This window comes from Atractosteus spatula, chromosome 4 (assembly GCF_055471065.1).
Source record: "Atractosteus spatula isolate fAtrSpa1 chromosome 4, fAtrSpa1.hap1, whole genome shotgun sequence".
In the NCBI taxonomy this organism is placed as follows: domain Eukaryota; kingdom Metazoa; phylum Chordata; class Actinopteri; order Semionotiformes; family Lepisosteidae; genus Atractosteus; species Atractosteus spatula.
Genome location: NC_142709.1, coordinates 31,032,493 through 31,054,406, shown reverse-complemented (window position 1 = coordinate 31,054,406; position 21,914 = coordinate 31,032,493). Strand labels below are relative to the sequence as shown.

Here is a 21,914-nt window from a genome sequence, read left to right as displayed (position 1 = left end):
AAGGTAGTCACTAAGAAGTGGAAGGCACCCAGACACTGCCTAGATCAGGCTGTCCCCAACTGGGACTCATATTCACTTTTCAGCTGGACAGTGATTCAAAGCACAAAGCCTAAGCTACACAGGAGCAGCTTTTCTTAAGAATAAGAAAGTGAATATCCTTGAGTGGTCCAGTAAAAGTCTTGACTTGATTCCTATTGAGAGTCTCTGGAAAGACTTGAAAACATTGTCCAAAATTGATCCTCAAGCAACTGGAGTCATCTTGAGCAAATCTGCCACAACAAATGGAGAAAAAGTACACAGGCTGGTGCAGAAAGTTGGTAGAGCTTTACCCAAAAAGACTTTTACAGCTGTAAGGTGCTTTTATAAAATATTCAAGGGTATAGCTCAAGGATATGAATACTTATGCAATAAACATACTGTACAGTATTTCATTGTATTCTGTATTTTTTCTAGTCATTTACGCAATGTATCTTATCCCTTAAAGTATTTAGTCTGAGCACCCAGGTTTTGAATAAATATTACATTTCATAAAGGAGGACACCCTCGGAATGGTCTGAATTTTGTATGGCTCTGTACAGGGTGAGTATACTGCATTCTGAATGATTATATTTTACTGTGAGCGAGACAAATTTCTTTCAGTCTGCCCCCTCCTCATTAACCAACACTTCATCCCTGATAGCCAAGCAGAACACAGAGCACAGTATGGAACAAAAATTCACAAGTGTAATGTAATGACAAGCAAGAGTAATGAACTTTAAAGGACTGCAAACCAAAATGTTAAATCTTATTGTAGTAATGCAAAAGTATGCACTCATCTATGAATGCACTCTGTAGTACATGAACTACCGTCCATATTTACACACAGTGAACTAATTACTAATTAGTAATTAAAGTATTGCTCTCTCAGTCTTCATATAGCCACAGTGTCACTTCACCATTATCATAGTGCTCAGTCTGCATTATATTCAGGTCTTCTCTTTCAGTCAGTGCACAAAGGTTTGTTAAACTAATGGATCAGACATTTTTTGTTTTCCTTGTTAAGTTGCCCTTTGCACCCTGCAAATTAAAGATAAGGTTTTCTAATTATTGTGGAAATTAATCCGGCAACAAGATACACAAAACACACACAAAATGGGTGTATTTATGTAAACTCCCTTTTCCAAATCGAATATGCTTACCCCTTGTAATAATGAACTGAGGAAATTTATCTTGGGATTAATTTGGAACACTGCCTTATAGTTTGTTTTCTCATTAAGATTGTTCTTTTTTTGTTTAGCGATTGCTATATATGAAGCTCAGAAATTTCAATAACCAATTATAGTACTCTTTTCAGTACTTTGATTTAGTGATGCCAGCCATGAAATTTATTCCAAGGCAGAGCATGTTATGCATGAGTGAAGTGTAAGACACCTGTTCAGAGCCATAACTCACCCCTACCTACGTACAACAGCAGGAGGAAAAGCTAAAGCAGACAATAGCCAGTTAATTTACTGAAACATGATACTGACATGCATGCAAATTAAGTTCATTAATCAGATAATTATGAAAAATAGTGTGAAGGTCATTGTATATCTACCTTTTTTTAATCCGTGTAAAAAGTAAATTTTTTGCTGTTTGTGTCATAAAAGCCTTAAGCAACATAGGATACTTTGCATGTGGGAGTAAAGAGGAAATGGTAAACAATTTACTCCTGATTTGTGCTGAACCAAAAGGACCTACAGTAGGTTATGTCCATTCTAATATGTACATAGTATCCCCTGCTGAACAATGTAAAAACAACAGAAATGAATACATATGTATTACAAAAGTAAATGACAAAACCATACACCTATTGAGTCCTTCTTTGTAGTGTTTTTTCTATACAGTACATAAACTACAGTATATGTACTGTACATATACGTACATAAATTGTATAACTCTCTGTATTTAAAGTTTCTCAATAGTAAGCATTTGAGAAGCAATAAATTCTGTAAGGTGACTGTTTTAAGTGCTTTTGCTTTTTCAACAAAATAATACTGGATTATACCCTTCAGACAAATGGCTTAAAACCTTCATGATGTCCAAAGGAAAATAAACAATTCCACTTCTTGATATGATAAAAAATCTACCAATAGGATGAAAATACTATTAAATGTGAGTATGAACATAGTGCTTTGCTGCCAACAGATACTTAGAGTTGGTTCCACTGATATTCTGATGGACTCACTATCAGGACCCAATCTGGCCAGATCACAGCTTCAACATTGCTTTCTTGAAGGTAAGCCATTTTAGTCCTAGTAGTGTTTGGTCTTACATTGTCTTGCATGAAAATTGACAATTTTGTTTTGCATTACATGACTGGAAAAATAGTTGGTTCAATGACTTTGACAATGACTCAATGATTCCTCCCCTCATCATTACACACTTCCACTACCATCCAGCTTGACTTTAAAAGGAAAAAGTCAACACAATGTTCATCACTACGTCTCTACAATTTCTTCTCATCTCTTTCATCATCTCTACTAAGGGCAAAATGGTAATGGTGAATAAAGCACTCTTTTCTAACATACTGTATTACTGTAGATGTTCTGTTACCCACATGAGACAATGACTCCAGCTGCCAATGTTACCCCTGAACAGCCTCAGAGTACAAAGATATTTTTTATGAAGGTAAGCTACAATCATTCTGCTGATGAATGGGTTGTTCCAATGTCTTGTGCTGTAGCTGTTCCAGTTTGAAAAGATTACACAATTGATCGGATGGGATCGGATCTGATGGCCCAGGGTCAGTGTGGTGACACTCTGCCTTCCTGGAGTGTCATTTGCAGTGCTGGTGTTCTGGATGCCGGGGCTGAGTCTGCTGAATATTGAAGCAGAACGTTTAACTTTTTGTGCAAATTCTTTCACAGACAAGGCTGTATTTGATTTACCCCAAGACACCTACTGTAGTGTTGCTCATCACTCACAAGGTTATATCTTGTGGTGTTTTTGTGCTAATTAAATGATAATGGATGGAATAATAGGGACGAATGAGGGCAGCATGGTGGTGCAGTGGTTAGCATTACTGCTTTTCAGCAATGAGGCCCAGGATTCAATTCTTGATCTGGGGTGCTATCTGTGTGGAGTTTGTATGTTCTTCCCATATTTGTAAAGGTTTCCTCTGGGTGCTCTGGTTAATTGCCTTTTGGGGACAGTACCCCTGGTGTCAGTATGTGCATACATGTTTGTGTGTGCCTGTGTGAGATGAACTGGTGTAACATCCAGGGTGTACCCTGCCTTGTGCCTCTTGCTTGCTGGCACAGGCTTCAGCTCCCCCATGACCCTGAAGTGGAAGAAGTGGTTAAAAAATGGATTGATGGACTAATGGTTATTTTTTTCTTTAAAATTTAGTGTATTATAATATATAATATGCTGATATTAGATTTTATTAATATTTTATTGGCTTAGAATAATTATTTTATTTTGCTCCCATATTAATTTTAGCTTGACAAATAACCATCATTATACAGTAGTGTGGTCAAACCTTAACACAAATGTTGTAACGCAAATCTCATGCAGTAAATTGTGCTTGTGTTGACAAATGTCTTAAGAATATTCATCACTTACTGTATTTGCTTCTTTACCTACAGTACAGCTGAGATTTGGTCACCTGGATCTAACCAATTTGGCGTTTTCAAAGATACTGGCTGGGATATATTTATCTGTCAGACCTTATTTGCCTCAGACAGCCAGGACTTACACCCCTGGATGATCACATTAAAACATCCTACTGTTAGGGTCTTCCTTGCCGTTGGGAATTCTACAAAGGAGTGGGGTGGTATTTTTTAAAACAGCCTTCAGAATCATCTGAACAATGGATTCCCTTTCTGAGGTCTTGTGTGTCTTTAAAACTGTACCATTTTTTACTCTTGAACTTTTGTGTCCCAATACTGTTTCTAACATTACAGCATAGCAGGAGCAGTGCTTTCAGAACTTGTTTTAATATTTATTCGGAGGTCAAGCTCCTCAAGAAGGTGCTGAAATCCTATCCAATCCATCCAATTTCTAATTGCTTTATACAGTACATGGTCACAGGGGAGCTGGAGCCTATCCCTGCAAGCGACAGGCACAAGGCAGGATACTCCCTGGATGGGAGGCCAGTCCATTGTAGGGAATCCAATCATTATTATTCAGATTTAAATTTCTTCTGCTGTTATTTTCAAATGACTGTGAAATCCAATCTCAGAGACAAAAACTGGTTAAAGTTGTCAGGATTGAAAAGGCTTACAGGTCAGCTGTATCAAAGAAATGGCTATACTCTCACTAAGCCATGTGGGTTGGTTATCATATTGGATTTTTGATCCAATCAGATCGAATGATTGCATGTGACAAATGATTGAAAATAGTTTACTGACCAAAATGATTGCCTGCATGGAAAAATACGAGGCTATCATTTACAATGTATTGGTACGTACCATTGTCAGCTGAAGAACTACCGTGTAATGTAGAGCAGTGATCATTTATAATCATGAAGGTGTGTCTGACAGTTCCTTTAATAATTTCTCTTAACGCTAATATGGAAATGGAGGGTTTGCTTGGGGTGCTCTACTCAGTATTCAGATTTCAGTGACCCCTATTAAGACAATGGAAAAAAATGTCACCCTATGCAAAATAATTTAATCTGTAATTCTGGGCTGATATACCTTCCTGTAAAATCTTAATTGAATCATTTCTAGTCTTAATTAAGTTACATTAAACTGGTTAAAAGGTTAAAGGTTATTATTCTAGTTTCATGTCCTGATTATATTTTCACCTAATCATCATTTTGTTAGTATTTTCATACTGTATACAGTAGGCGGTTCATTAAAGTCCATCTGGGAAGAGTGTGAACACAGTAAACCTGCTCTTTTCGTGCCTCATTCAAGTCAAGGACTGAAAACAAACCTCACTGTCTCAAAAAGGTTTCCCTCTTTTCGTTTCATTTAAAAATGAATGCTTCTGGCAGAATAGAATACATTAAAAAACATAACGATAACCACTCTTTTACCTATCTTATCAGTTAATCTCAGAAACCGCTATCAAAGTTGCAGCAGGCAAGGCAGCGTGTTTGCATTTGAAGGAGGCACATTATTGGATGTGTATTTTTGGATCAGATTTTTCATGGCTGACATATATTTACTTTACTTCCAGATATGCTCTTGGCATTTAGATTGTATGATAAACTGCAGTTTTTCATTGTATCTTTCATTTAAATAAAACCTCAATACACAGAAACAAATGGAAGACTTTGTGGCAGTATATTTTTCTGCGCCTCCTCTATCAGTTGGTTGTGAAGACAAGGTACTGTCACTTGGGCAGCATGAAATGATTGTGAGTGCACATGCATTCACAAGTAAATTGGAGTGAGTCACTAAGTTGCCAGTGCAGAACCTTGAACCACTTTCTGTCCAAACTTTCCTTAAGCAACAGAAGTAATCCCTTCAGGAAAGATACAGGTCAGAAGTTTTCAAGTCAAGCACACTATTTTTTTAAAAGTTTAAAAGATTTCTAAATTGACATCACTGGTCTGGTATGGTAACAAATACTACAGTTTCAGATGAGCTACAGTACTTAACAAAAACACAGACTGATTTATATGATTTCTAACGGTCCTGTTGAGGTATGTGAAGTACAGATGTAATAAAGATGATAATTATCACACAGTCTGTAAAATATAAAATATACAAAAAAAATCATTTGGCTGAAACCCATTCTTTGCCGATTATTGACGGTTACCAAGATGGAAAATTATTACTTGTCAGTTATTGCAGAACACATAAAAAACGAAGAAAAAAAGCTAAAACAAAAGTATAATAATAATGTTAACTAGCCGTGATATGGCTAAATAAAGAAGGAGTAAATACAAGAAGACTAAAAGAAAAAACACAGCTTACTAAATTGCTGTGGAATGTTACTGACACACATACAAGAATACTGAATCAGCTACAGCTGCAGAGCAGCAGCGTGTAGAATTGTTTGAGCAGTGCTGCAAAGGCCTTGGAGTACTATTTAAGATTTGACACACAAAAAGAAAGAAGGTGCAAGATATTCTAACAATAATCCCCTTAAGTAACAACCTGAAGCAATTTGACCTGAAAAGGCCTCAGCCAGATTTTTGTCACATCCAGAGTGTAGTCCCACCTAGTGTCCTCTGTTTCTGGGGTAGGTTTCTGTGACACTTACCAGGAATGTGTGGCCTTTATATAGCGCCTTTAAAAGTGGCTTCTCAAGCGCTTTACAGAATGACAACAACAATAAATAAAAAGAATACACAAGATAAAACACAATTACAATACACAGAGGAGACCGTGGATGGTGGTACTAAGCACAGTATAGTAGGAGCAGAGGGGTAAAGAATGGAACCAGGTAAGTAAAGGCTCTTCTAAAGAAGAAGGTTTTGAGTCTGGATTTGAAGGAGTTTAGAGAAGGTGACTCTCTGATATCATTGGGCAGAGAGTTCCAGAGCTTGGAGGCATAACAGGAGAAGGCCCTGTCACCCATAGAATGTAGACGGGCTTGGGGGACAGTTAGGAGACCAGAATTAGAAGACTTATGTAAATTATTACTTATGAAACACTTGAGTGTTTATGTTGAAATATTGTGTTGATCCTAGGCAATGTGGAAAGACAATACAAAGGCAAAAATGTTAGACTGTATTGCTAAAAGTGCAGAGTTCAAATCCAAGAATGTCATATTAAAATTGTATAATGGACTAGTTAGGCCTCATTTAGCATATTGAGTACAATTGTGGTTGCCACATTACAACAAAAGATACAGTATATACTGTATCAGTTCTGGAATTTCGAGAAGAGTAACCAGATATACTGTATTTAAAGGAATGCCCTTAATTGCCAGGCTGAAAAACCTGAACCGTTAAAGACTTTGACAGAGAACACTACAGAGGAATTTGACACAAATATTCAAAAGTCAATCCAGAGGACGTCTTCAAAAAACCATGAAACACAAACCACAAGAAACAACTGGTGATTACATAAGAAGGGCATTTAAAAGGAAGAATCGGAAGCACTTGTTTATCCAAAGAGCATGGAACAAGCTACCCAGACAACATATGGAAAAACATGCAGATGCTTTAATATGCAGTAAATACTGTAATTAATATGACTGTAATGCAGTAAAATAAAATAAATGACATTTTAAAAGATTAGCAATCCTCTATCCAAAACAAGAAAGAGCACATAAATCAAACTGTTTATTCCACACATTTTCCATGAACTTGAAAAGTAACATACAGTACACAAGACTCATGATTAAAAAGTAAAATTTATTTCTGTATAAATCAAAGACAGAATATAATATTTTCCAGCAACTTTTGTCATTTATTTTTCATGCTCAGCTGACGGCCATCAAAGAAATAACATTTTAGAATGTATATTGAGATGCATTAAAAATGCAACAAATGCTAATGGTTCCAATACTCATTTGTTTCATTTTTAATACCTCTAGGTATATCTTGCTAGAGAGTCATTTTTTTGTTGACTGTGCAAAGTTTCATGCCCATGTACTGTAGCTCAATGTGGATGAATAAAGAGTTCTACATCTTTGTATTCAAGTGTCCTGCACCAAAACTACCCAGACTTACTCTCTTAAAAGGCAAGTTGCATGAATTAATTCCCTTTCCCAGTGATCAGTTTGTTTTTTGTAATGTAATTTTTTAATTCATGTTATTCACTAAAAATAACCAGAGCACTGACTTTCAGTTTGGAACAAAGTTATTATATTGCAACAAACACTCCCATTTTGACAGCTTACCTACAGGTTCACTGACAGTTTTTTTTAACTGTGGCTGATCAACACAACTTCACCCGAATTGACTACTGTAATGCTCTACTCACTGGGGTATCTAAATCCACATTGAACAAACTCCTGTATGTCCAAAATTCGGCAGCCAGAATCCTGACCTGGTCTAGTGCAAGTGATCACATTACTTACACATTACACACATTACATTACAGTCCTTGCACTGGCTTATTGTCAATTTTCGTGTCAACTTCAAAATCCTCATGCTCACCTATAAACTCGCAACCTTTGTTCCTATAATTCTGGTCTCCTAAATGTCCCCCAAGCCCGTCTACATTCTATGGGTGACAGGGCCTTCTCCTATTATGCCCATAAGCTCTGAAACTCTCTCCCCAAGGATATCAGAGACACATCTTCTCTAAACTCCTTCAAATACAGATTCAAAACCTTCTTCTTTAGAGGGGCCTTTACTTAACTGGTTCCATTCTTTACCCCTCTGCTCCTACGGTATTTAGTACCACCATCTACTGTCTCCCCTGTGTATTCTCATTGTGTTTATCTTGTGTATTTTTTATTGTTTATTTTTAATTGTTTGTTGTTGCTGTTGTCACTCTGTAAAGTGCTGTGAGAAGCCACCTTTAAAGGTGCTATATAAGATAAAGGGTAAAGTATGTGGATCATGCCCACCTCTCCTAGCCCCTGGTCCTAGAGGAGACCTTGAAATCCAGGAGCTGGACTGACTGTCTTCCAAATAACGGGAGCAGCAAGGATCTGACCTGAGGAGGACTGGAGCACACAGTGGCTGCTGATGTACAATAAAGAGAGAACCCTTTATCAGCTAGCACTGGGACTATCAAGCTCTGGGAGGTCTTCTTCTGTAGAGTCTGCAAAGGGAATCATCTGTTTGAGTGCCCGTGGACACAGAGGAAATGGCCTCTCCTGGTCTCTTTTCCCTACTCGACTACCTTGCATGAGCCCACACACATGTTGACTAGCCTAGACAGTATCTTCAGATCTGCTGTCCATCAGCCCTCACCTGCCTGGTGGAGGAATCAAGGGCAGTCTCACCATGCTCTCAAAGGGAAGGGATGAACATCCAACTGTCTTGTCCATGCAGGACACTATGTAGACAGCACCCACTCTAGGAACCATTGGAGCCTGGTGTCAGTTCAGTACCAGTGGCTGTGGATCACTACGATATGTACAATACGCTCTATGCAGTGGATTATGGAATATATTTTAGATATATTTACAATATTGTATCTGGAATTCAGTTAATGTCAAGACGTCAACAAGGTATTGTGTTCTTAATTTCTTAGTTGACTTTACTTTAAAATATATAAGCAGATGATGTAATTCTTTCCCTCATAACACAATAGAACCTCAAAGAAACACTATTTGCCCCCATATTCTTAAATTCTGGGAATTTTGAAAAAATGTCATAGAAGATTATAGAAACTGTTACGTAGAGTGAGGTTAAAATTGTAAATCTGCAATCACATAAATACTTAAGTATCATAATGATCATGAAGAAAAATTCTCCCTAGAGTATGAAAAGTCAGATAGGAAAGAATTCTGTGATATACTATACAGTATTTTATCTAGGAGACACAATGAGGAGAAAAGCAAAGGGTGGTGGTTAAATAAAATATTATGAGATGTTTCTCTTCAGGGATTAAAAGAAAGGGAAAGGCCACATTACTGTATCTCAAAATGATAACTCTTAATTTATATTAAAGTCATATTTTGTTGATGAAGTGATACTTCATACAATATACAATACAGTATACATGTGTATACTGATTTGTTCCCATGAATAATGTGTTCCACTAAGGAATTGGTTTTACCAATCCCTTACTAAGCATGACAGCCCTCAGGGGATGATGGTTAAACGTGTTCTGACATGAAGGTCTTGTCTCCAGAGATCATTGACTAATGGTTGTTTTGTCTAGAAAGCAACTAAGAAAGTGATGACCTCTGCAGGTACAGCTTGCTTGGCATATACTAAACTAAGACGAGCAACATTCGTGAATGAAAACCCTGTGTATTACCCATGTATTAAAAGGTACTTTTTTCACAGCCCCAGAGATGGAATGGTTTTGGCAGCAATTGTGTAAAATTTGATATCTTTTTGCCATATTTGATCTGAAATAAAAATGCTTACTTTTTCACACATTTCTTTAGAAAACAAGGTTGGAAAAAGAAATGTGTTGTTAAAAGCAGAGGATGCTTATATATATATATGTACAATAGATGGAGTTCTCATGGCAGTCTGTTATGACATAGTGTAGAGGGATCTATATTTTTCCATTTGTAAGATGCTCACTTACTGTAACATGCATGATATTTTGATCCAGATTGTACTTTATAGCTCCCTAGATGTCACAAAATGTATTGTAGTCAAAGTAGTAATGTATAGAATACTGTAGGTACTATTCAATAATATTCAATATTTCCTATTACCTTATATAAATTATTATTAAATATAATAACTGAAAAAAGCTAAATTTATCATGCTAGAAAACTGACTTTTTCATGTTCTGAACCTAGATTATACAGACCCATAGCACGCCACGTCTTCAGGAGAAATTTCATGCACATTCCCCAAATCATACTGTATCTCCAATCCATATTATTTAGAACAGAAAAGATTAAATGCAGCTTTTATCTGCAATGGAACTGATAGCGGTCTCCCATGTGTTGATCTACAGTAACTGTGGGAATATCTGCAAACTGATCATTGATATGGAGTCTAAAAACTTTTAAATTACTCAGCCAAGTACCATTAAAACAATAATTCTGGCTAGGCAAAACATACATATCCAACAGTGTTGGTTTCCAATGCAATTACATCAGATAAAGGTAGTTGTTGATGATAATGTCAAAAGCAGACACTTCAATATTTTCTCAAAGATAAGAATTTTATTCTCTTCTGCAATAGAATTACAATAAAGGTTTTAATTTCATCCCATAGAAAACAGAAAATTGCTCATCTAATAAATCATGGATAAACTAGAAACTACATTCAATACATCTGTAAGAGAGTGATATTAAACAATCTTCAGGGGAGTGTGACCTGCAGAAAATGATATGGTGATCTGATAGTGATGTGAGCAGTATCTCAGCTCAGTGTTCCACAAAACAAAATACCGTATATAGTTAGTTCTGGAGTATGATTTTTGTAAATTTGTCAATTGTTTGGCCGAAGAGGTGTACTGTATGCATAACATCCAGCTCTGTGAAGAATTATTCAGACCCTTGCACATTTTCCAAAATGTGTTGCTTTAAAACGTCCAGCTGTGACACTCTACTGTAAATACGTGATTAACATTTGTTATCAAACGTTAAATATTAAAGTAAAATGACAAAAGAGACAAGAAAAAAGGAAAAGTCATGATTGTATAAGCCTTTAAACCCCTTGCTGTGGCAAACCTCAATTTAGATGCACAAAAGTAACTTAACAAACCACACAATTGCACACCATAGCCAGAAGTGAATGGCCCAGGTCATGACATACTCCTCTATCACACAATATGTTTCAGACAAGAGCTGTACTAAACAGCACAAATGAAACAACATATAATTTCACAAGGCTAATAGTGTATACGGAACAAGTAATAGGTTTATTCCATGCTGAAAAGAGAAAAGGAAAACACAACGTTTCGGCTGTGGAGCCTTCTTCAGGTGTAAGCATGTACCAATACTGTATATTACTACTGTATATAGTCACAGAGGCGACTAAACACTTGTCACACACATTTTATGCAAAGCATTACACCTAACACAAACCCAACTTAGTGCAACACTCAACATCATCCCTACTGTGTAGCATGTTTGTGGCAATTGTGTTATACTCCTGCTTCTCATCAGCAGGCTACTTGGCAACTGCTGAAACAATGGTCAAGATGAATTGGAACATAAATGGCCAATCTTCTACAATAGACCTAAAACTGGGGCAAAAATTAATCTTCTATCAGGACAATGACTTAAAGCACAAGGCCAGAGATACAATGGTGTTAATTAAACAAGGGCATGAAAGAAAAAAAAGTAATTCCCATAATTATATTGGGGGTTCACAGACTTTTTCTTGGCATTAAACTCGTGCTATTGTCAGAAAATACATAGGACCACATACTGTAGCACATGTTTTCGTAGTTTCTCCATCACAGCATGCTCAAAGTAATAACCATGCAGCTTACTTACAAAGGTCAAATATTTATTTTCAAAAAGTTACTAACACATAACACACATCTCACTCTGTTGTTCTCAGATAGTTACAAATCAGAGCCCTACAGTACCTTCTATAGCTATGGAAACAAAGGATCCAACCCGGTAATTGTAAATTAGGTCCACTTTTACATCTCCAAGGATGGAGTGTCTCTTTGTCTGTAACTCCAAAGGAGGGACCCATCTGGAGTGCAACTCTAGCTGGAGGTCACTTGTAAACCTCCCAAAGATAACCAAGGCAACCAAGCAGGGTGGAAGAAGCTACAGTAAACGTGATACAGTCACAGAAAATCACCAGCTATGATACCAGGACTTAAAAGATGTTGCATAACTCTCTCAGTGGGGAGCAGAGAAACAGTTTGCAGTATGCCACATAAAACTGTTATCAGTACAACTACTATCAACTACTAGTTTTTTTAACTGATCCCTTTATTGAAGATGAGTTTCAAGGTGTAGCAGTTATTTGCTAATCCCTATCTTTATCAGCCTTTTAAATCTTATCAAGCAAAAGCACAGTTCAGCAACAGCAACAGGAGTTTAAAATCACTTTACTAAATTATGAAAACATTTAGCTCCCTGGGCTTTCAAAATATGCAAATACACAGTATAAAGAAATTATCATTAGTCAGGGAAGATCAAATTTGTATTGAAGAAGAAACTCCTTGAAAAATATACTGTACACACAATCTGCATTGAGGGAGACTACAATATTTCCCATTTTCAGCCTAGCATAGCTACAGTATAGTCAGTCAAAAAATTCCAGAAGTGTATGGACAGCAATGTTGGCGATAGGTAAAATATTCTGTGCATGGTTATAGACACAGAACATACAATACAAGACATTTCACTTACTGCTTTGTAGCACAGGCAATTAAATGCATTGTACTTTACAATGTAGCTGTAGTGGCAGCTATTTGCTGCCAGAAAACATAACTCACTAATGTATACAATGTATTTGTCTGTAAAGAGAGAAAGTACAGTAACTCAACTAAAATCAATTATTACATCTCAAAAGTATGCTAAGAATCTAATTGTCCCACAGCTAACTTTACAATGGTTTAAAAATGGTTGGATACACATATAGCACAGGATGGTGAATCCAATAGAAACATCTGTTTCAAAGAGACAACATAACAAATTATACCTCAAAATCACCTTCTGTGCTGTCTCTTCTAAGATAAAGCTGCCGTGATATTTTACCTACAAGCAGGACTGAATTAACCATGTTATTTTTTTTTAGTTTGAAGGCTACTGCTTTAGAGACAATTTCTGTAATTGATGAGAATTTGTCAAAACGCATACAGTATCAAAATAGAAAACTAGGTTTTGACCTACACTGAAGGTGGCATTGGCATTTTCGTAAAGATTTTCTTATTTGTTCAGGTGAACTTAATAAAAAACCTCAGGATTCAGTATATTTTAAATTTAGAGAAAGTCTTGTACATTTACCTGAAGAATTAATAAGCAAAATGTGCTTTACTGTAGAAGACATCAAACAATGTGAAGTGCTTCAAAGAATGAATAGAAATGAATTACTTAAAAATATTTATTCATGAATGAGATCTCATATGTGGCAGTAAATCTAAAAACATTCCTTTGGACATAAACCTAGAAGCTAGCATAGCTTATTGTCGTAGCTCATGAAATTGACACAATAAGAAGAGTTTTGAGAATTCAAAACAGAAAAACACTTCTGGAGTTCCTATGTTCTTTTTGAAGGGTAGTTCTACAAAGGTTAAGTCTGTTCAGGCTTCCTTTTTAAAGATATTTGGATTCCATTATCAGTGATTGACAGTACAGCAATAATATTTTTTCAGCAGGGGGTCCGTTCTCATACTGATTAAAAAGGTTGAAGTACTGAGTAGTATTATTTTAAAATCTTTGACAGCTGAACTAATCTTTTCAGGAAAAACATGCTTTAATATCCCTCTTTATCTAAGAACAGTAGTAAAAGACAGAATAAGGATGCTGAAGAAAGTAAAATGAGACTCATCTAGTAATCCATAAAAACCATAATATGACATGTACAGTACCAGTAGATCTCTGTGTAGGGATCCTTCCTCTAAAATTAGGGTGAAATTCTACCTATAAAACTCAACATACGGTACTCTTTTTTTACTTTTAAAGTAAAATCTAGTAGCTGCATAACTTGGACTTTATTTCTGTACACTAATAACCTATTTTGGATTGTGTAATGAAATAAGGAAATAGGTATTTTAGAAATATTTAACAAAAATATGTCTTTCACACTGTGCATCCCAGGGGAAAAAAGAAACATTTATTAAGTTTTAATACTTAGTACCCTGCATTAGAATATTTTATGAGGTCTTCAGCATGTCCAGGAGAGAGCAGAGCAGTCAAGTTCATTTTCACCACAGCTCCCCTAAATCAAAATCATTCCTGACCTCATTCCCTAAATAAAAAATAATTATAAATACCAAGGGAAACCTTTGCTTGTTCTCATTTGTCTTATGCATCCCTTCCCCACCCCGTCTCCACCTGTGCAGCTGCCCCTTGGTCACTCTGTCACGAATTGGCCTCAGCCTCCGCGGAGGGCTGCCCATTAGAGCCTATGTGGTGCAGTGTAACCCGAGACAAATAGGAGGCGGACATGAGGGAAAACACACAAGGGCTTATTCACAAAGTTAGTGCCCAGTGACAATAGGTGCTCCGGTGAACAGGGAAAACAAGCGAATCCATGATGGGGGTAAATCAGGGCACAGTCCAATAATCCTAAACTGGGAGATCCATCCAACTAGACAGACACAGGGAAATCGGGAACAGTCCAAGAACCTACGGGTGTCACGAAGCATCTTTCAGGACCCTGTGCAGACAGCACAATCTGGAAGGGAGTGAACAGACACACGGAGGAGACGAGGAACTGGGCTGGTAGAGGAACAGAGGGGCGTGACGAAGGTGCTCGGTGCTCGGGGAGGCGTGGTCCAAGGCAAACAAGTCCAAAGGGTGTTCATAAGGAAATCCATTTGACTCATATGTCCAGAATCAGGTGGTCCATCCATGATGAAGACAGGACAGAGTTAAAAGCCAGAGTGGGATCCGGCGAAGGGTCGGGGGAATAAAAAAGGGTAACGGGGCCAGGCGCTCCCAGCCCCGGACCCAGGTGGTCAGGACGCTGGGGAAAAGGCTTGCCTTCAGACAACTCGGAAAATAGGCAAGCCTTGTGGCGTCCGTCTTCCAAAGCTGAACCCAGAATAGTGGGAGCGTCTGGCTTTTAAAGGGGAGACTGGAACAGGAGGCAGGTGCAGGAGATCAGGTCAACGAGGAAGGGCTGGAGCGTCCTTAAGATTTACGATCGTGACAATGGGGCCCAGAACCACGGGCTCAGGAGGCGTGATGTCTCTGGCAAGGTCTGTGCCCTCAGACTAATCCGCGGTCTGGTTCTAGGCGTGCCTCTGGACATTCGTGTCCTAACACTGAGTCCTGAGTATCGGAAGCGCTAGGCTTATATACAGTATCAACACTGATTCTTAACACCTGGAAATAATACAGCAATCAGACTAGGACTCAGGCATTTGGAGTGCCCTCTAGGTGAAAGGATGTTAAACCCTAACAAACTCCTCACTCTGCAGGGGGTTCCAGCCTCTGCGTCCTACAGCCAGGGGACTGGGCCTCAGCCAAGCACTTTTAGCCAGATCTGACTATGACTAAACACTAACTACATATTTTCAACACATTTAATTCTTGCAGGATGCCATTCCTTAAGAATAGTGATTTTACTTACAGTACTATTACTCAATTGTTGAAGGGAAATTTTAAAACTGTCATCTGGACTTCAAATGTTAGTGTTTATTTTACGATGAGGTTTCCATTTGGACTCTTAATAGGATAAACTCTTCTTTTTGTCTTTGAAATTTACTGGAAAGGTATCATCATTGCAATGCAGCCACACTCCAGTGAAACCTCCTTCTAGGCAACTCTGAGATCCTGATTTATTTGTATCAGCAGATTTAAATGAAGACTTTACCACATCACTTCACAAATATACTCCACCTCAATTCAACATCTCCATCAGTGTTTTTATTAAATTTACAGTACCACATATTATAACCATGTCTTAAAAATGTACCTGGGCTTGCTGCAATGTCCTTATTTAACAACTCATCCAGAAACCTTCAAATAAGGAAATATACACTGAAGTGGCTTTTGATAGATTTTATTAGCATCAGTACAGCAACCTGATTAACTTTCTCTGTGTGTAACACATTTTCCAACACTTCACTCTTTCCGACAGCTGCTAACATTGTTGGTCTTCAGTCCCCAACAATAATGATTTTACATCATGTTAGGAATCAAGAGCCAAGATGTGGCTTTGAGTAAATTCCATCCAGCAAGATTAAAACTAAGGTATACCCTAATGGAACTTTTTGTTTTATTAGTGATGCTGTAACTATTAAAACAATACCCGTGTCTGTGTGAATGTGTACAATACATACTGTATGAGGAGACTTTACAATTTTGTTTTAAATTGCAATCATATTCAAAACAATTAAAACAAGATTGTTTTAGAGAGAAGATTAAACTCTCTCCACTTTCAATTTGCATATTTACCGAAAATACTTTAAGAACTGTTGTTAATGTGTATAACAACCTTAAATAGTAAGCAAATCATAAAGAAAAAATACAAAAGCAAAATACTAACTAGTTAGTTAGCTTTAATATAAAATCTCTTTGTTATTCACTAATGCGCTAAATCTACTGTCTTTTCTCACTGTGACGTTACCTCTCTGCAGTATTTAGAGCTGACCAGAGTGTTTGAAATTCCATGGATATCTTAATGTTAGTGCTTTTATACTGTAGAGTGGGCTTAAAGGTCATCACAAATGATTACCCTCGCCCCCGACTTCAAATGTCGCTCATGTCACAGCTGTTGCAGGTAGCAATGTCAATAGAATTCAAAGTCCTATAGGAGCCAGACAATGCCTTTGATTCCTGGAGAAGTGTGCATTCATGCTCATAGAAACTTAATGGATTTGTGTGGGCACGCATCTCTTTGAGAATCTGTTCCAAAATGCCAACTTGCTTCCTGGGTTCAAAGAATTCCTATCCAAACGAATGGGGGATTATGACGTAATCAGTAAAATTAGAAGCCTTTGAAGCCAATACAATTGTATCCCTGCCTTGCACTCCAGAAACTAAAACGTGTAAGATGTTTAATGACATAATCACAGATTTCTGCTTAAAAAGAGAAATTATCTCGAGGGGGGGAAATCATGTAAATCCAGAAGAAAGGGGGATTGATTCATTTGGAAAATAACAGCAGAAGGAAATCTAAAATATAAAGCATGTGAAGTTTCTATCACAGCATGAGCTTTGCCTTCCTCTCATTGAGTCCTCTCATCAAAATCTTGTGTTTGGGGAGCATGGATATTCTGAGGCTTATTGTAAAGCATTCAGAAAGTAACTGATTGGACTGCTGCATGAAAGATGTAATATTTGCTTACCACCACAGGTCTTCCCATCATATGTTGCACAGACCCAGTCATGGCATTCACAGCGGGGCCCATAGTATTTCCCAGGGTCAGTCACTTGACATATGCATACCCCGCAGTCACATTCTCCTCTGCCACTGCAGATCAGACCATCGGGAGTCCTGCACCGTCTCTGAGATGATTCTGCTGATAGTCTGCAAGCTCCACTTGCAGTCCTTAAACAAGAATAGATATATTTTTTTTCTTTAAACTATAACTTCGGGAAAAAGCTCTAATCAGTTGCAGAACTGAGTTTAGACTCATACAGTTTCAGAGTTGTCCTGCAAAACCATGTAGATACATTATAGTAACGTCAGAAAGAACTGTTTGCGTTTCCCTCCATTCATATGAGACTGACGTTCCCAATTATAAAATGACTTTTGAAGAGATTTTTCTGCTGTAAAGTTTGCTCAGCTCTTTCTAACTCCAAAGAAACTCCAGCAGATGTTCCTAGACCACAATTTAGTCTATTTAAATTTAATTTAGAGAAGTGTATAAATGATCAAAAAACACATCTCTCTTTTCAGTACTCACATTGTATCTTGTTACACTTTGAACTGTTTTGTAACTTCAGAAAATGGAGAGTGATTTTTTTTATAGTATGAAAAGCTTGGGAACGTGCCTCACCCATTAATCTTTTAACAGCTTTATAGAAATATTTTTCCAAATGGATGGTATGTTACTGTATATTGAATATCTTATGTTTTGCCTCCTTCATTCCCATTATTTCTCTGCTGTAACACTTTCTGTTTTGGCTTCTCCCTTGATTTGTAATTGCCCAATTGCTCAGTTCACTGGTAAATCTCACAGTACAGTACAAAACCCATACTTACAAGAATCATGTCCAAAAATTCATCCTGGAGCAAAATTAAACAGCATTTCTGCTGCTTTGACATATGCCAACAGAAAGCCTCCTGTCTTTTAAACCCAAAGCAAGGAGTGAGTCACAAAATGCCTCCTATAACACAAATTTAGCCAGCAAGCTCATGCATCATAACCTTGTCATTCTTAGAATTTGCCATTAAAATACAAAAGATGTATTAAATGTGTGGGATTAAATGTCAAACCAAATCTTTTTACTCCTGAAAAAATGACATCTGATAAAAGCACAATTCCTTTATTAAATTGGCATAGGGCATTCTTTTATGGTCTGACTTTATACTGTCTATTCAAAATCATTTTTCCTTAAAATTATTTTCTACTCTGCAAATCCATTGTATCATTCATATCAAACTTCATACACTATATAACATACACTGTACAATTTGTAATGTCTTATTTCCTCCTTTTTTGTAAAGTCTTATATTCTCTGATCTTACATTGAGAAGAATAACACCATAATCAAATAACTGAAAAGTTTTAAACAATTTACGATAAACTTCTGTTTTATTTGCAAAAAAGATCTGATGTGACTAAAATTATTTAGATTTTCCATACAATAAGACAGACAGAATGTTTTTTGGCAGTCAAGAAGCACATTTAGAGCACGCCAGCTGCCTCTTTAAAATTATTTTCCATATTTTCAGAGCTGGTCATGTGTACAATTAACTATCTCAAAATCTTACTTTTTCAAGTTTCAAAACCTTATGTTATTGCAACTGTATCAGTTGGAACACAACAAATTTCACTAAACAGGGGTACTGTAAATGATATAGCTTTTATATTTGCTGATCTAGACATAGGTCTACTTTAAGTTAGAATATGAAACAGGAATCTCAGCCAGACGACTCATTCACTTAAAAATGCTAAAACTGCTCTGTGTGGTAACAAAAAAATAAATGTATTCCACATTTTTCCATGATTGTATATTTACGTAAACTACTATAATGCTTAAGAATTACAGGATAAAAAAAAATGTTCCACAATACAGAGTGACATGTACTCTCCATATGAGACTTTAGAAAAGCCTTAGGAGAATTTCACACACAACAGAGAGTTGGTCAACCACCAACTCTGTCACCCTGACCATTAAATGTATTCTGTTAGATCTCTGCCTGCACCTCCAAGTCTGTCATTTGTCTACCCAGAATTTTGTGAAAAATTTGAAGTGAAACATTTTTAACTTGGTAACTCCATGACATTCCATGGCTATTTTTTTTGCCATCCACTGGCATTTATAGGGATATTCAGAGATAATATTTAAAAAAAAATAAATTCAGAGGTTATTTAATGAAATGGCTGGAATTGGAAGGTAAAATCAAGAGTTTTGTTGTTGAATACAATACAATTTAATCCTTATGTTGTAAGTAGTATATCAGGTGATATATCAGTACCTGTGAAGAAAATACTGAAGTACATGTACTGAGATTTTTCAGTTCTGTTCTTTTTTTCTGAGATTAAAAACAGCTCCACAAAGCCACTGTGCCCTCACCACCCAGGTCAAATACTAGTTTGTAAGGTACAGAAATGAAGGTCCAAGCAAAGTCTATCACCACAAAAAACATGGCCTCTCTTCCAAAAAAACACACTTATCATGACTTTTTGTATGTCAAAGTTTAGTTTAAACTTCAGTTTAGGATGTAAAAATAGATTTTTACAAAATTGGCATTTTTGACTTTGGCTGCCTGCCTTTCCTCATGGCTTGGTAAACACTTCTTTGTATTTTGTGGAGACAAATACAGTATCAAGTAAAGACACATTTAGTGTATATATATATTTATTGAGAAAACAATGTAATATCAATAATATGAAAAGAATGAATTAAGGCTTCCAAGTTTGCATTGAGACTAAAATTCATGCAAATGTGTATCTTAACACCTGTACTTGCTACAAGGGTTATATAGGCCTCAAGGCCATGTGACTCTTTCTGATTGCCTGACAACCAGCAACATCAGGAACAATTAGAGGTTAAAATAGAAAGGATGAATAAGAAACAGGATGTTGTAACTCTGAGGCCTTCTTCACCAAAGAGATTAAAGTACATTAGGATAATAAAGCATTAGGAACTGTTATATTTAGACAAAATAATTTAATCTATAATGGCTTATTAGTATTATATTGTATACCCACTTTTTTCTGTCACCATAATCAGTTTCAATACAGTTTGATCTATCTCAGCTTTTTAAAAGTTTTCTCTAAAATTTTAGTCAGGAGAATCTGCAAAGAACTGTTCGGCTGTTTTATTTTAAAATAAAAAATATAATGACAATAAGGCAATAATGAACATTTTAATCAATACCATTTTAATTGCGCTAATTACAGCGGTAAGATGCAATAATATTTTATGGAGAGAATATACTGTATATTTTTTAGACCTTTTTGTTTCACTGAAATAATAGTTGAGAAGTGTACTGTATTTATACTTGATACTTGAAATAGTTAAGAAGTGTATTTATACTTCATACATACAGTAAGGATGAAGTGCTGTCAATTAATTTCTGCTGCAAATATGTTAATCTTTTCTAAACGGCTGGTACAACAGAGCAGTGTGCACATTAGACTTAATAGGAATAAAACTATTACATAACTTTATTATACAGTTTTGCACCTGCTCGGTCAGTCTCTATGTAAACAGCATTCCAGCTGTTGGAACTGCACAGGGGGCTTCTTGAGAACATTATTCTTTCTTGTGTTTTCTGGTCTAATATACTACTGAAGAAAAGCAATTCTGAAGTGCAATATTATTCCATATTATTATGACATTATAATCATTATAAAGTTAAAAGTGTAAAGCTCTCACCTAATACTGTGGATATTCACATACATGTTGCATTTGAAATTCCTTCAATTCTATTTTAATTATTAGATTATTAAAACATGTTCCATGTACAGTACCTCTTTAAAAACTTTCCTAAGTTAAAAAAACTCATTGAAAGAACAGACATAACCAGTCCTAACCTGTTAGATGTACAGTATTTTAAATGTCGATTAAGGTAAAATCTTTATTCTCATGCAGATAGCAAAATTACTAAAATGAAGAACTTTAACATTATTATCGAAGTCTTTAAATAAACCTGCTTCCTTTCACTATAGATGAGTATAGATGTCTTCTTTTAGGCAGGAAGGCCAGGACAAAAAAACCCACCCATTTTTCACCCAGTATTCAAACTGACATTCAAAATATTGTATGTTACAAAAGTTATCTTACTGCAGCAGAAATGTAAGTACAAAGAAAACAATGTCTGACATACTGCAGTAATCATTTTGACACTTTGATGTACTGTTTGTGAGTAACAACTTCAGTTTCGTGTGTGTTCTGAAATGAGTCTTAGGTCTCCTCCCTTGTGGGTAAATAATCTTTCAGAAGCTGCCAGAAAAAAAAAAGACACATCTAGTTCAGAACTTACCTCAATGATTGAGATAAACCGTCTTGAACAGCTGAGAGAATAATCAAAACTGAAGTGACTAAAACGGAGTTCAACAAAGCCTCTGCATGCATGTTTAGATCCCAGAGAAACCTGAAGTGAAATGCCTTCAGGAGTTTCAAGTTTTCCAAACACAGAG

General features: G+C 36.5%; 1 protein-coding gene across 1 annotated transcript in view; it reads right to left on the bottom strand.

The window, feature by feature from the left end:
- itgbl1 (integrin, beta-like 1) overlaps positions 1-21,914 on the bottom strand; it is a 107,032-nt gene extending 85,118 nt beyond the window's left edge. Inside the window, exons 1-2 of the mRNA XM_088913360.1 lie at positions 21,758-21,914; positions 17,445-17,647 (exon numbers count right to left, since the gene is read on the bottom strand). Of these exons, the coding sequence (XP_088769486.1) occupies positions 17,445-17,647; positions 21,758-21,849 (295 nt within the window). The 5' untranslated portion in view covers positions 21,850-21,914. The remainder of the gene's footprint in view (positions 1-17,444; positions 17,648-21,757) is intronic.